The sequence below is a fragment of the Takifugu rubripes genome, chromosome 8, assembly GCF_901000725.2.
Source record: "Takifugu rubripes chromosome 8, fTakRub1.2, whole genome shotgun sequence".
NCBI classification, from domain to species: domain Eukaryota; kingdom Metazoa; phylum Chordata; class Actinopteri; order Tetraodontiformes; family Tetraodontidae; genus Takifugu; species Takifugu rubripes.
In genome coordinates, this window is record NC_042292.1 from 10,473,586 (window position 1) to 10,486,585 (window position 13,000).

At 47.0% G+C, this 13,000-nt stretch overlaps 1 protein-coding gene across 20 annotated transcripts in view; it reads left to right on the plus strand.

The window, feature by feature from the left end:
* ank2b (ankyrin 2b, neuronal) overlaps positions 1-13,000 on the plus strand; it is a 63,233-nt gene that overhangs the window by 38,248 nt on the left and 11,985 nt on the right. For 13 of the 20 annotated variants that reach the window (XM_029839677.1, XM_029839676.1, XM_029839670.1 and 10 more), the window contains 15 exons: positions 318-472; positions 550-761; positions 932-1,136; positions 1,219-1,315; positions 1,394-1,622; positions 1,908-2,033; positions 2,127-2,249; positions 2,742-2,774; positions 2,995-3,016; positions 5,003-9,592; positions 10,019-10,096; positions 10,183-10,314; positions 10,407-10,556; positions 10,681-10,903; positions 10,998-11,049. In XM_029839677.1, the coding sequence (XP_029695537.1) occupies positions 318-472; positions 550-761; positions 932-1,136; positions 1,219-1,315; positions 1,394-1,622; positions 1,908-2,033; positions 2,127-2,249; positions 2,742-2,774; positions 2,995-3,016; positions 5,003-9,592; positions 10,019-10,096; positions 10,183-10,314; positions 10,407-10,556; positions 10,681-10,903; positions 10,998-11,049 (6,427 nt within the window). The remainder of the gene's footprint in view (positions 1-317; positions 473-549; positions 762-931; positions 1,137-1,218; positions 1,316-1,393; positions 1,623-1,907; positions 2,034-2,126; positions 2,250-2,741; positions 2,775-2,994; positions 3,017-5,002; positions 9,593-10,018; positions 10,097-10,182; positions 10,315-10,406; positions 10,557-10,680; positions 10,904-10,997; positions 11,050-13,000) is intronic. The other 7 variants (XM_029839681.1, XM_029839683.1, XM_029839669.1 and 4 more) reach the window with 7 other exon arrangements.

The window sequence follows — 13,000 nt, forward strand, 5'->3', positions numbered from 1 at the left end:
GTTTAGTTATGTGCTGAGTCATTTGTCTGGGACTCTGCTGATGGCAGAAATCTCCTGTCTGGAGGTCAGTGATGTTTTAGATTTTCTGTCTTTCATTTGAAGTGGAGGAACCTTCTGAATTGTCTCCTGCTGTTGTTTTGTTCATGTCCATGATTAGAACTCATACTCTGGATCACTGCTAGCTCGAGTTGCCGTCAGGCGTCGTAGGTTGTAGGCTCAGATCAGTTTTAACGCCGATGTAGGACGATCGTTGCCGAGTCATGTTCCGCCAGGCTCTGAGGTTGCGCTCACCGTCTCCTCTCGGCCTCCGCCACCAGCCCGGTGATCGTGGAGATCCCCCACTTTGCTGCCCTGCGGGGGAAGGAGAGGGAGCTGGTGATCCTGAGGAGTGAGACTGGGGAGAGCTGGAAGGAGCATCACTGCGAGCACACGCAGGAGGAGCTCAACCTGATCCTGAACGGCATGGACGAGGGTGAGTGTCTGCCGCTCAGGCTGCCACCTCCAGGGCTCTCCTCCTCCTTCACCTCCCATTCTGCTCTCCTTCTGCAGCCCTGGACACCCCCGAGGAGCTGGAAAGGAAGCGCGTCTGCCGCATCATCACCCGGGATTTCCCACAATTCTTTGCTGTCGTGTCACGCATCAAGCAGGACAGTAACCTGATTGGCCCTGAAGGGGGCGTCCTGAGCAGCACTGTCGTCCCTCAAGTGCAGGCAGTTTTTCCAGAAGGGGCTTTGACGAAGAGGATCCGGGTTGGACTACAGGTAACCCTCCAGCTTTGAGAACTTTAGAGTGAGGCTGGGACCATCAGGTGCCTCTCTGTGGATCGCCTGATGACACCAATGTCTTTAATGTTGAGGTCTGTGCGAAGGTGGTGAGGATGTGGGATGTGAACCTACTGACAACAGTGAGTGAAGGTGTTGTGTGTCCACAGGCTCAGCCAGTGGGCGTGGAGGTCGTCAGGAAGATCCTGGGCAACAAGGCCACCTTCAGTCCCATCGTCACTCTGGAACCCCGCAGGAGGAAGTTCCATAAACCCATCACGATGACCATCCCTGTGCCCAAGAGCAACCAAGACCCGACCCTCACTGGCTTTGGAGGGGACACGCCGACCTTACGTCTGCTGTGTAGCATCACCGGTCAGAAGAACACACTTGACCTCCCCGTGTCCACCGGACTGACGGAACCCTCGCGCTTTAATGGTTCTCTTCTTTCTTTCAGGAGGAACCACGCCTGCTCAGTGGGAAGACATAACGGGAACCACTCCTTTAACGTTCATTAACGACTGCGTCTCTTTCACCACCAACGTGTCGGCCAGGTAGCGGAAGGCTAACGCTAGCCGCGGAGCTAGCCTTTCCCAGCCTCACTCCTCCTTCGCCATCTGCTCTCTCTGCAGATTCTGGCTGATAGACTGTCGGCAGACCCAGGAGTCGGTCAACTTCTCCTCTCAGGTGTACCGCGAGATCATCTGCGTGCCGTATATGGCCAAGTTCGTCATCTTCGCGAAGACGCACGACCCCATCGAGGCTCGGCTGCGCTGCTTCTGCATGACGGACGATAAGATTGACAAAACTCTGGAGCAGCAGGAGAATTTCAGCGAAGTGGCCCGCAGCCGAGACGTGGAGGTGAGGGGGCGAACCTCTTTGTTGCTTCCTCAGCAGTTTCGCCGAGGAGGTCAGGCGGTCGCTGTGGACGTGACGGCAACGGGAGCCCAGGCTCTCCGCCGCCTGGCCCGCGGTTCTGCCTTCAGCCGTAGGTGGGATCCAGGGAGCACTTTTTAAATGTTCCTCTGGCAAAGGCTGGGCACCTTCAGGAGGGACAGCAGAGACGTGCAGCTCATTGGACATCCAGTTAGAGCTACGGTTAGCAGTTACTGTTCAGCCAACTCATAAATCTGCTCTGTTCCTCAGGTTCTGGAGGGCAAACCCATCTATGCAGACTGCTTCGGAAACCTCGTCCCACTCACCAAAAGCGGGCAGCACCATCTTTTCAGCTTCTTTGCCTTTAAGGAAAACAGACTTGCGCTCTTCATCAAAGTGAGCATGATTGTATTCAAATAGAGATTCTTTCTTATTCAAGTGTCTGGTTGGAGGTCACGGTTTCGGACTAATGCTGATTTCCTGCTCCAGATCAGAGACAACGCTCAGGATCCATGTGGCCGTCTGTCCTTCATGAAAGAACCCAGGAACTACAGATCTCTCACCCAGAATGCCATCTGCAATCTGAACATCACGCTTCCGTCTTACTGCAAGGTAAAAGTCTCTGGAAGGGAGGGAACAGGAGGAGGAGGAGTCAGCTTCTATCTAACAGAGGCAACATTTTAATCGTAATTCCCCCCTCTTCACCACCCTTACTGAGATGGTTGCTCCCCAAGAACATGGTTCTACCAACAGAAATCTTTATCAAGCCATCTTTTCCTTTGAACAGCAGCCACTCCACAGGAACTGGATGGAGCAGTGGGAGAGCAGGAGGAAGTGATACAGATAGTTCTTCATTTGGCCACTAAGTGGAGAGAAACCCCTGTATTAAACCAGCTAACCCTGAAGCTAAGATCAGGCTACTAACAGCCTGGAAGAGGCTCTTGTCGACTGCAGATCCTCTCCTGCTCCCACCTAGCTCCAGTTCCTCTGTTATTCCTGGCTGCTGTGCCCATTTACTACCTGCCATCTGTTTCCTCTTTTAATGTTGCTCTTGTTTCTGTCTGTGCGTCTTTCTGCTTCTGGCTGCTTCTTTGCGCTCAAAAGGAGTCTGATTCCGACCAGGAGCAGGAGGAAGAGGTAAAGCTTTCCCCTCGCTCTGTCATGAACTAGCTTTGCTGATCTGTCCATTCCAACGTCCCAGTGAGGAAGATAGTCAGTGAAGTGAAATGTTGGTTTTCAGTGGCTTAGTTGTGTGTTCTAGTCGTCCACTGTGATTTGTTAACAACAATCCTGATATTATCCAGACCTTTAGCTGCATATACTTTATGTGATGAACGTTGTTTGTTTGCTTCTTCAGGCCACTACAAAGTTGGAGAAATGTAAGTTATTTTAAATACTCTTGATGTGATCTAACACACTAATGTGTTGCTAATATCATTAATGAATAATGTCAAGGGCAGTCATCATGTTAAACCAATATAAACATACTCAGTTTTCATCTCTCATAAACATCTGCTCAGACCCAAGAACCACCTCATTTTGTCGTCTGTGCATTTCCTTTCCTCCTCATTTCTTTCACCTGTCTTCCACATCGCTTACCCGATAATGTCAGCAGTCCCACGCTGCCGTCACCGTACGTACACGAAGATTAGATTTGCTTGTTCTGTCCTGATGTTGGTTCAAATTATAAACGTGCTTAAACCCTGCCACGAGCATCCTGTTAAATGGCTGAACAACGGTGACCATGGAAGCTAGAGAGCGGACCTACAGCAGAACATTTAGGAACACCTCCAACGTTACTGCTTTAGTTTGATAAGGAATCATATTTAATGACTCAGAGTTTGTAAAACATATCCTCAGAAATACAGTTTGGAGAACATTTAGAGGATTTTTTTTCAAACTTTAATTTACTTGGCTTGAAGCTTGAAAGCATGTGTCTTTCACCAACTTTCAGCTTTGGTCCTTAGTAACACAAAGACACCATGTAATGACGTTAAAGTGTAATCGATAACTAATTGATGGACACCTTTAGGAGGATTCTTAGATATCAGCATCACAAGGTGAACAAAGCTGGAGTTTTTAGTGTCCTGAAGGTTGGACGCTTGTTTAATACAACCCTTGGACGCTCTTCTTCCATGCTCTTTAGTCACCCATAGTGTCCCTCATCCAGTTGTGGTCCAGTAGTTCTGGAAAGTGGATGCTGGTTCAGGGACCAGTACCCACTTTCTGGAGGTTAGGCTTGCCAGCGTTAGCTTCTCCTTCCAAGTGTAACCCCGTATTGAAGCATTAAATCTGGCTAAAGTTGATAACTTAGCATGTGACCTCATCTGTCTTCACATTCGTCTCTACATAACCTGCACATATCAACGATGTTATGGGTGCACAAGAACTCCATCAATCAGTAAACTAGTCAGTAAATATTGCCCACTCAGCGGTCCCCACATTTATTAATGAGGATTATCTTTGAGGGTATTTAAGGGTTTGAAGTGACCCACCTGCTGTCGTCACCTCACATGGACACTCTCGTTCTTCACTTCTGTCTGTCTGTCTGTCTTTTCTGAATGGAAATAACTTGCCTTACATACACGTGCATGTGTTTTCCTGCATGTCTGAATGAGTCTGTCATGTCTTCTTATTGAGGCGACATCAGTTATTGTGTGTGTGTGTGTGCGTGTGTGTGTGTTTGTGTGTGTGCGTGCACGTTGGCTTACACAGTCAGCCTGCGGTTTATGATGCTTTTGTTTGATTTTAATATTTTATATATTTATCAGATGAATTGTTTAAACGGCCTTTGGATTTTCCAGAGATCCTTGCTCTGAAGGTTCTCTGGGATAAATGATTCCTTCTTTCTTTAAAAAGCAAAGCAGATCACTGTGTTTTTGAGTTGTCACTGGCTTTCTTTGGTCAATTCTGAGTTGTTTTACATTATTTTCACCTTGGTGACGTTTCCTGCTGAGCATTACAGTGATGCACACGTTCTTTACATCCTTCACATGGTCCATTGTTTTTGTTCTTTTTTCCCAATTACAAACAGTTTTCTAATGAAAATCAGTGCTTGTATTTCACATTCCATTGGGTAGGTTTGTCTTGTGGGTGTGGATGTACTGAGTGTAAAAGCAAGTTATTTCCTTCTCATATAATTTCCCATCAATGTCCTTTAGCCTTTAGCATTCCCGCTACTCCTGACAGACCTGAAAATGTCTAAAACCCTCAGATTCCGTGATGTTGAACCTACTGTGAATTTGTTGTCGTATGATCCCTGCAGTGTGTTCCGATCTTGTCCTGACCACATTCTCCAATGTCTGTCTCCTTTCATTTGAATTTTTTAATTTTGTTTACTCCTTACTTGCTATTCCATATGGAAGATGAAGCCACGGAGACAGCAGTCCTGAAATCAGAGTTGATCCATGAACCCGACCTTCTGTCCGACGTGTCAGAGATGAAACAAGATTTAATCAAAATGACTGCCATCTTGACTGCTGACGCTACATCCAAATCCCACTCCTTAGGAGGGTGTGGTCTTGAGAAAGGGACTGTGGATGTTTCTGGAGAGCCATTAGAAATAATGGAAAAGGACTTAGAGAAAGTCAAAGAGGACTTAGAGAAAGTCAGTGAGATACTGAGAAATGGAACCTTTACAGGAGAGGCAGCCGAAGAAGTAGCAAAAGCAGCTAGAATGGCTGAGGAGTGGGTCCTCCTCACAGATAGCGAGATACAGGAAGCCAAACAGATGGCAGCCGTAGAAGTCCACGAGCCTGTATTACGGGAAAACAGAGGTAACCGAGGGGCTCCCAGACCCAAAGCCATAAAAGACAGTGGTGACCTTAAAGAATACCTCCTGGATGTCCCTGTTAGCCCTAAAACAAAAGAAAAAACAGAGACTGTGCCACAAAGTTTGACTGTACTCCGAAAAAGTACGAAACCCGTCAGTCCGACCAAGCTGCGGGATGAAGCAGCTTCTGGTGAGGGTAAAAAGCCGGTCAGAAGGAAAGCAAAAGGCCCAGGCCAAGTAGAGGAATCAGCAGATACAGGTGCTCTACTGCATGTGCCTGAAGCCCCTACCCCTGCTTCGCCTGTATCCCCAGTAGTTGAAGAAACTCCAATTGGTTCAATAAAAGACAAAGTCAAAGCCTTACAACAGAAAGTAGAGGCAGAGCAAAAGAGCAGAAATGTCACTGGAAGCAAGCCCTCACAGTTGCCTGTTATGACAAAACCTTCTCCAAAAGCCAAAGATAACTCGAAATCCATGCAAGGCCTCCCTAAGGGTGCCCCTAAATCTCCTAAAGCCGAGTCTGAAAAGCTTGAAGAGACAATGTCAGTTAGAGAGCTGATGCAAGCATTCCAAACTGGCCAAGATCCTTCAAAAAGGAAATCTGGCCTATTTGAGCTGAAAACCTCAATTCCAACAAGATCCTCGGACACCCAAAAATCAGAAACCATTAAGTCCAAATCTGTGACCAAAGCTAAGCCCTCACCCATTCCTGGAGGAAGAGAAGTATCTTTGGATTCCAAACCCTCCAAGAAGGAGCCTGCTCCACAAGACAGAGCCAAAGAACCAATGGCTGGCGCTGCGGCTGCCCATTCACAACTAACTGAAACTGCAGACTTTGGAAACGCTGGCCTTGATGATAGTTCTGACAGTTTAAAACATGAGGGTGGAGCAGACTCACTAAGTGCCAGTTCTGGAGATGGAACCCCACACATGAGCTCTGAGGACAGTTACAAACACGAGGCTCTTGCCACTCCGAGTACAAGCCCAGAAAGTATGTGTTTTTCTCCCAAAACGGGGCAGCATACTTCTACAACACTGGCAACCACTTTGACAGATACAAAGGAAAGTAAAGGCACAGAGAAATTGGGTGTAGGGACTGCTGGTGATCAACTCTTGACAGAAATTACACTACCTGTCACCTCCAGGGAGGCTGCAGATGACCACGCTACAAGTGAGTCCTGTTCTGTTAAAAGGAGCGAATCTAAATCTAAACGCCAAACGCTAACAAAAAGGGTTTCAGAGACTGTAGAAACGTTTCTTAGCGATGAAGAGAGCCCCGGTCATCAACTAGAATTGTCTTTAGTTGGTTTAACAGCTTTTAGGTCCTCCTCTCAGTGTCAAGAAAGTTTCAGTCTACCTTTAAAACAAGACGCAGATGCTCTCAGTCCATTAGCTGATGACTCTTTGACAATAAGCCACAGAGACTCTCTAGAGGGTAGTCCTCTCCCAGAAGAAAACTCCTCCCATAAGTCCCCCGACTCAATTGAACCCAGCCCAACCAATGAGTCGCCACCTCATGACTCATTAGAGACCAGTCCTGTAGAGCAAAGAAGCCACATATCGTTGCTATCTTCGTTAAACCCACCCGGTGAATCTTCTAGTCATCCAGAACCCTTCAAATCCGCGGAATTTCCCCAAGATTATTTGCGTGGTAGGCTGCTTCAAGACCCAGAGGCTAGTGCTGAGGATAACAGTTGTGAGCAGACATCTCAGATGACAAGCTCTGGTAAGAGTCCTCTCTCCCCTGATACTCCTAGTTCTGAAGAGGTAAGTTATGAGGTAAACCCCAGACCCCCTGATCATACATTCCATTTTCTTCCATCCAAACCATCCATCATTCCTGAAGACCCTGAAGAAGGAGACACTTCATACAGCTTTGAGGCAAACAGAAAAATCACTCCAGAGGAGGAGATGTTTAAGATGGCAGCCAAAATAAAAACATTTGATGAAATGGAACAAGATGCAAGGAGCCAAAAGACCTCTAGAAATGATTTGTGTCCCTCTGTCCCCAAAACATCAGACACGAGATGTGAAAGATTAGACCCCTCAATTGAGAAGATTTCGCAAAGCGAAAGAGGTCTTAGTAGACCTGCTGAAGCTTCAAGCGTAGGTCTTGCTGTTGATCCCCATGTAAAAGTTCAACCTCCCTTTCCTTTTTCAGCAGGTTTGCATGAGGGATCCCACATGGGAGAGGTCAAGAGCACAACAGCAGCCAGGGTCACTTCAGAGGGACACCACTCTGTCTCAGATCTGCAGCTTGTAATTTCTAAGCAGCAAAATGTGCAACAACCTGAGGAAAGAGTCCAAGCAGCAGAAGAGAAAGACAGCTCGGGCAAAAAGACTGTCCTTACAACAAATACTCAAAACAGGACTGATGAACAAAAGGAGCAGAGCTTAAAAAAGTCCAGAGAAACAAAAGATGATAGGAATGGCCAAGAATCAAACATTGCAGGTCCAGAGGGTGGAAAACTTAAAAAGGACAACAATGTGACTGATGAAATGAAAGGAGATCAGATAGTACACCCCGGAGCATCCAATAGCATAGCTGCTGCTTCGGGTCAAGCAGAAATACTCAAAGCTGAAGTCTGTATTTATGATGACGTGGAAGAAGAAGAGGAGGCACATCAACCTCCAAGAACGGAGTCAAAAGGTGTTACTGCCAGGGTGGACACCGAGTCATGGTCTGCAATGAGAGAGGACGATGCTGCCTTTGCAGCTCGCCTTAAAGAGGAGGAGCAGAAGATACTGAATCTGGTTGTGGACCGTCAGTCACTGCAAGCCACTCCAGACACCACGCCTGGAAGAACACCGACCGAAGAGAGCACCCCCACCAGTGAGCCCAACCCATTCCTCTTCCAAGAGGGGAAGCTGTTTGAAATGACCCGGAGTGGTGCTATTGATATGACCAAGAGGAGCTATGAGGAAGAAGGAGGTGGCTTTGCCTTTTTCCAGATAGGTGAACAACCTTTAGAAGAGCCACTTTTAGAAGATGGGAGGCAAGAAGGGGCCGGAGCTAAAGAGGAGACTGAAGTTGGCCTCAATCTAACGTTAGAGGTGAAGATGGAGGACACTGTGAAATCAAACGAATTAGATGGCACTTCGCATCAGTCCACACCTGATGTTGACCAACATACCTCAACAGCTGATACCTCCAAATCTAAAATTCCAAAAATGGGTATTTCAGCTTCAGCCAAGCTAGCAAAGAAAGATCAGACGTCTGAAGTTGTAGACAGTAAAACGGAAAAAACTGCAAAGGAAGGCCGTGTAGCCGTAGACACAGATTCTCCTGACCAAATGATCACAAATATGCAGACAGCAGAAACTACAGTCACTAGATCAGTTTACTCTCAGCAGACCCAAGAGTCCTCTGATTCTTCTCCAGAGGAAACCAAATCAGTAATAGAAGCCCCCAAACCAACAAACAAATCCAAACAAAATGCCCAAAGTGGTGTCAAGAAGGTCCCTGGAAAAACACAAGCTAAATCTGTCACTTCAGGTCGGGGTAAATCCACAACTCCCTCCCCTTCTCACGCAGTCTCGCTTTCGACCACTGTTAAAAAAGAGTCCCTTAGTTCTGAAAGTAAATCTAAAATTCCCATCAAGGCAGGCGGGGTGAAGGCTGAGTCTCCAACCAAGCGTGTGGAGTCCAATCAAGACAAAAAGCTTAAGGTTCCCATTAAAAAGGATACCAGGAGAAAGTCTGAGGCAGATGCAGGTCCCTCTGTGGGAGTCAAAACCAAGACCCCATCTTCCAAAGCCAAGAGCTTCTGTGAAGGGGAATCAAGCAGACCAGCTGCTAAAAAGAGTGCTGAGGCTGCCAAATCCAGAAGCTTCCACTCCAGGTTGCCAGTCCGAGGCAAAAGTGGACAAACATCAGTTCCGTCGACGCCAACTAAAGAGAAAAGTGAACCACTTAAAGAGTCCATTGAGTTCTTTGAAGAGATAAGCGATGAAGCAGCCAAACTTGTGGCGAGGTTGGTGCAGGCAGAAAAAGACCAGGAGGCTGCAACTGCCCACTCAGACGAGGAGAGCAGCCTCATTGATCCATCGGTCATAGAAAGAGAGGCTTTCTCTGAGATGCAGTTCCCTCCCTCAGGAGACATCTTTCCCATTAGACCGCTGTGGGACGATCCTGTTGAGACACAGATGCAGCGAATTCCAGATGATAGAGCACAAAGTCAAGGTACCCCCACAACTTAAGGGGCTATTCTCTATCTCCTTTGCCTCAGTAGTACTGTAGCTGTAAAGGTGCTGCCTCTCTGTCTCTTGTGTTTAAGTCCCACTGTAGTAGAAGAATCTATGCAACTCTGACTTGCAAGTCCTGGTGCTTGTGAAAACAATGTAGTGACTAAAATACTAACATTATTAATGGTATTTTTCTGTATTAATCACAGTGCCACTTTTGTTTTATGGGTATAATATAAAGTACAATGCTCCGATTAGCATCTATTCCAAAAATGATGACCAAAAATGTGAAGAAAGCCAGTGAAGATTTGACTTTGGGTGTATTTCTGTGTGTGGTGGTTGGTTTGTCTGATTGTTTCTGAACGCCACTGCTGCATTTACCTAGCGGCTCCCACCGCTCATGACTGTTTGGTGGTATTTACAGTAGATCCACAGGATGAAGCAGAAAGAAAAGAGCAGCACTTGGCCATTATAGCTGACCACCTGGGCTTCAGTTGGACAGGTACACCACTCCATCAGGACAAAGACAAATGGATTCCCTCTTCTCAACCAAAATGCTCTTGGAGTGTCAATTTCTGTCTTTTTTAGAGCTGGCACGACGACTGGACTTCGGTGAGGAAAAGATCAACCTGATAAGGAATGAAAATCCCAATTCCCTTCAAGACCAGAGTCATGCCCTTTTAAAACTCTGGGCAGAGAGGGAGGGAGCGGGAGGCACAGGTCAGCTGTGACTAAAGTTCAACCTAAACACACACATTAAGGCGGGATTTGAAGTGGAACTATTTTGTTTTCTTTCTTTTTTTTGTGACCAGAAGAAGCACTGATCAAAACACTGACAAAGATCAACCGGATGGACATTGTTCACCTCATTGAAACGAAGATAATCAAGTCCAACGTGGAGGAGACGTCTTCATGCACGTATGCAGAAATCGAACAGACGATCGCCCTGGATCACAGTGAAGGTACACTGACCAGAGCCACACAGGTTGAGCTTGTTAATAAAAGTCTGCGGAGATCAACTGCTTTTCTTTACAATTCCAAACTGTCTAAACGAGCTGTAATATAGTTGGCCCGGCTCTTTGTCAGGTTTCTCTGCCCTTCATGAAGACATCGACAGTCCCAGGCCGAGCAGACGCACCGAGCTCAAGCATAATTCCGGATCGGGACGGGAGGTACCCGTGGTTTTATCAGAGGACCTATCCACCAGCTTGTCCTCTCTGCACGACACATTGGGAAGATTTGGGACAGATTCTTCTCCAACAGGCCCTTTGAAATTCCCACAATCCCAAAAAGGGATGGAGCCATCATAGTAAGTCATGCAGCAAGTTTCCTTCGTTCAAATTATTGACAAAACTGCTGCTACAAAAACCCTAAATTGATCGCATATTCTTCTCTTTTCGCAGCTCATCACAAAGAGTATATGAGGAGGTGACAGACCGAGGAGGTTTTGAACAAGTAAGTTCCTCCGGCACACTGAATCCTGCCTCCCCCTCCAGCATCACATCTCATCTGGTTAGCCCTGGGTACAAAGAAGCACCAGTGCTTGGTAGACAGGATCCTCCTTCTGAATCACCGGAATGTATGGGAGCAGAAGGAGGAGAGGAGTGGGACTCAGGGTATCTACAACCCACTCCCAAACAGGACAGCGCTCAATATTTGTCGCCTTTGTCCGCCCGTAGCTCTAAAGCGGGTGCTTGCCAAAGCCGGCCATTGTCCTTTACCGATTTTGGGGATAGCTTGGTTGAGTGTGATCAGGCTGAGCAGGATTTTAGAAAACTGTCTATGGAACTGTTGGAATGCAGTGAAGCCTTTGAAAAGATTTCCCAGCAGCCCAGCTGTGAACAGAGGGTTGAACCTTCTCATACTCCTGCTTCAGTTAATGATAACACCGAATCCACACAAGCTAATCAAAAGTTGACGAAGCACATGGACGATGTCTCCCGTCGCCTTTACAAGGTTCTCTATGGAGACAATGTTGACCTTATGGATTCAGATAACGAGGATGCGCCTATGGGGCCCAAAGAAATAATTAAAGCTGAAACTAATGAGGAAGAGGCAAAAGGAGCTGCTGCCACAACTGTCCTGGAAAACATAGAGTCTTCCACCAAAGACCAGAGGTCCAGTAGCTCCAGTGAGACGTCACACGACTCATCATGTCAGCCAATCCTTGCTCTTTCAGGGGAACCCTCTGCACCAGTCGAAAAAAACTTTGTGGAAAGTCTGCAAATGAAACAGTCGGAAGCAGATAAAATGGTTTCAGGTTCCGCCAAGTCTGAAAGTGCAGACAGCTCCGCTATGATGGTGCGTGACTCGATTGGTGATCTGGTGGATGGTTCTTCATCGGATTTTGCTTCATCAAATCTTACATCAGTTGTACCGGACGTTAGCCTCCAGAAAATCCTCTTGAGCCAGAATGCAGACATTCCTGTAGTGTCTCCACCTGAAACATTTGACGCCTCTGTCGAGCATGGCTTTGAGGAACGGACGCCTTTCAGTGAGATTGAGCCAATTTCTTTAGGTTCCTCACTTGAGAATGAAGCATCAGATTATCGAACTAGCTCACCTCCGCCGTCCATGTTTGAACTCTCTGGATTTGTTCCAGATATATGCTCTCCAACCAGAGTAGTGGCCGCTGTACCACTTTTAATGACAGAGAGTCGAGCCTCATCTCCTGAGTCCGTTCTGTCGACTGAGCTCAGTTTTCTAGCACCTGATTCTCCGGTACCTCATTTCAGGCCTTTGTCTCCTCTACCTCCTCCTGTTTTCCCATGGGATGGTCTCAGCCAGGGGCAGTCATTACTCAGACCGAATAAAGCTGTGTCTGCGGTCATTGCTGCAGAACAAGAGGAACGACCATTAACTCCAATGGTTTCAAATAAAAGACCATTTGGGAGCCCAGTGTCCTTAAGCAGGGACTACAGCAGTGACAGGTCGCTCTCACCTTTATCAGTAATGTTTGACATAGAAGACAGAGCAATGTCCCCCGAGTCTGTGGTTTTAGAGGAACTGCAGTGGCTGATTAGCTCCTCTGATCATGGAACTAAATCTGTTGATAGTCCAGGTTGGAGGCCATCGTCTCCTGACTCGGTCACTGGCTTCCGTTCACTTCCACCACAATTCCCTTTCCAAGACTTTGGAGCAGTTGGTCAGTGTAGATCATCACCGCCTTATTCGGTGTTGCAGGAAGCAGAATTTGATAGAACGGTTTTATTATCCAAGTTTCTTGAAAACCAGACAACATCCCCTGAATCGTTAGCATCCATGAATGAACATAAAGCCTTTTCTCCTGTCTCACCTCTACGCAACTGTCAAAGTTGTCCTGAGCTAACTGTTGTTATCTCTGGGAACAGGTCCTCCCCTAAATCTGGGGGCTCGGATATAGAATATGGTTGCATGTATGGAGAAG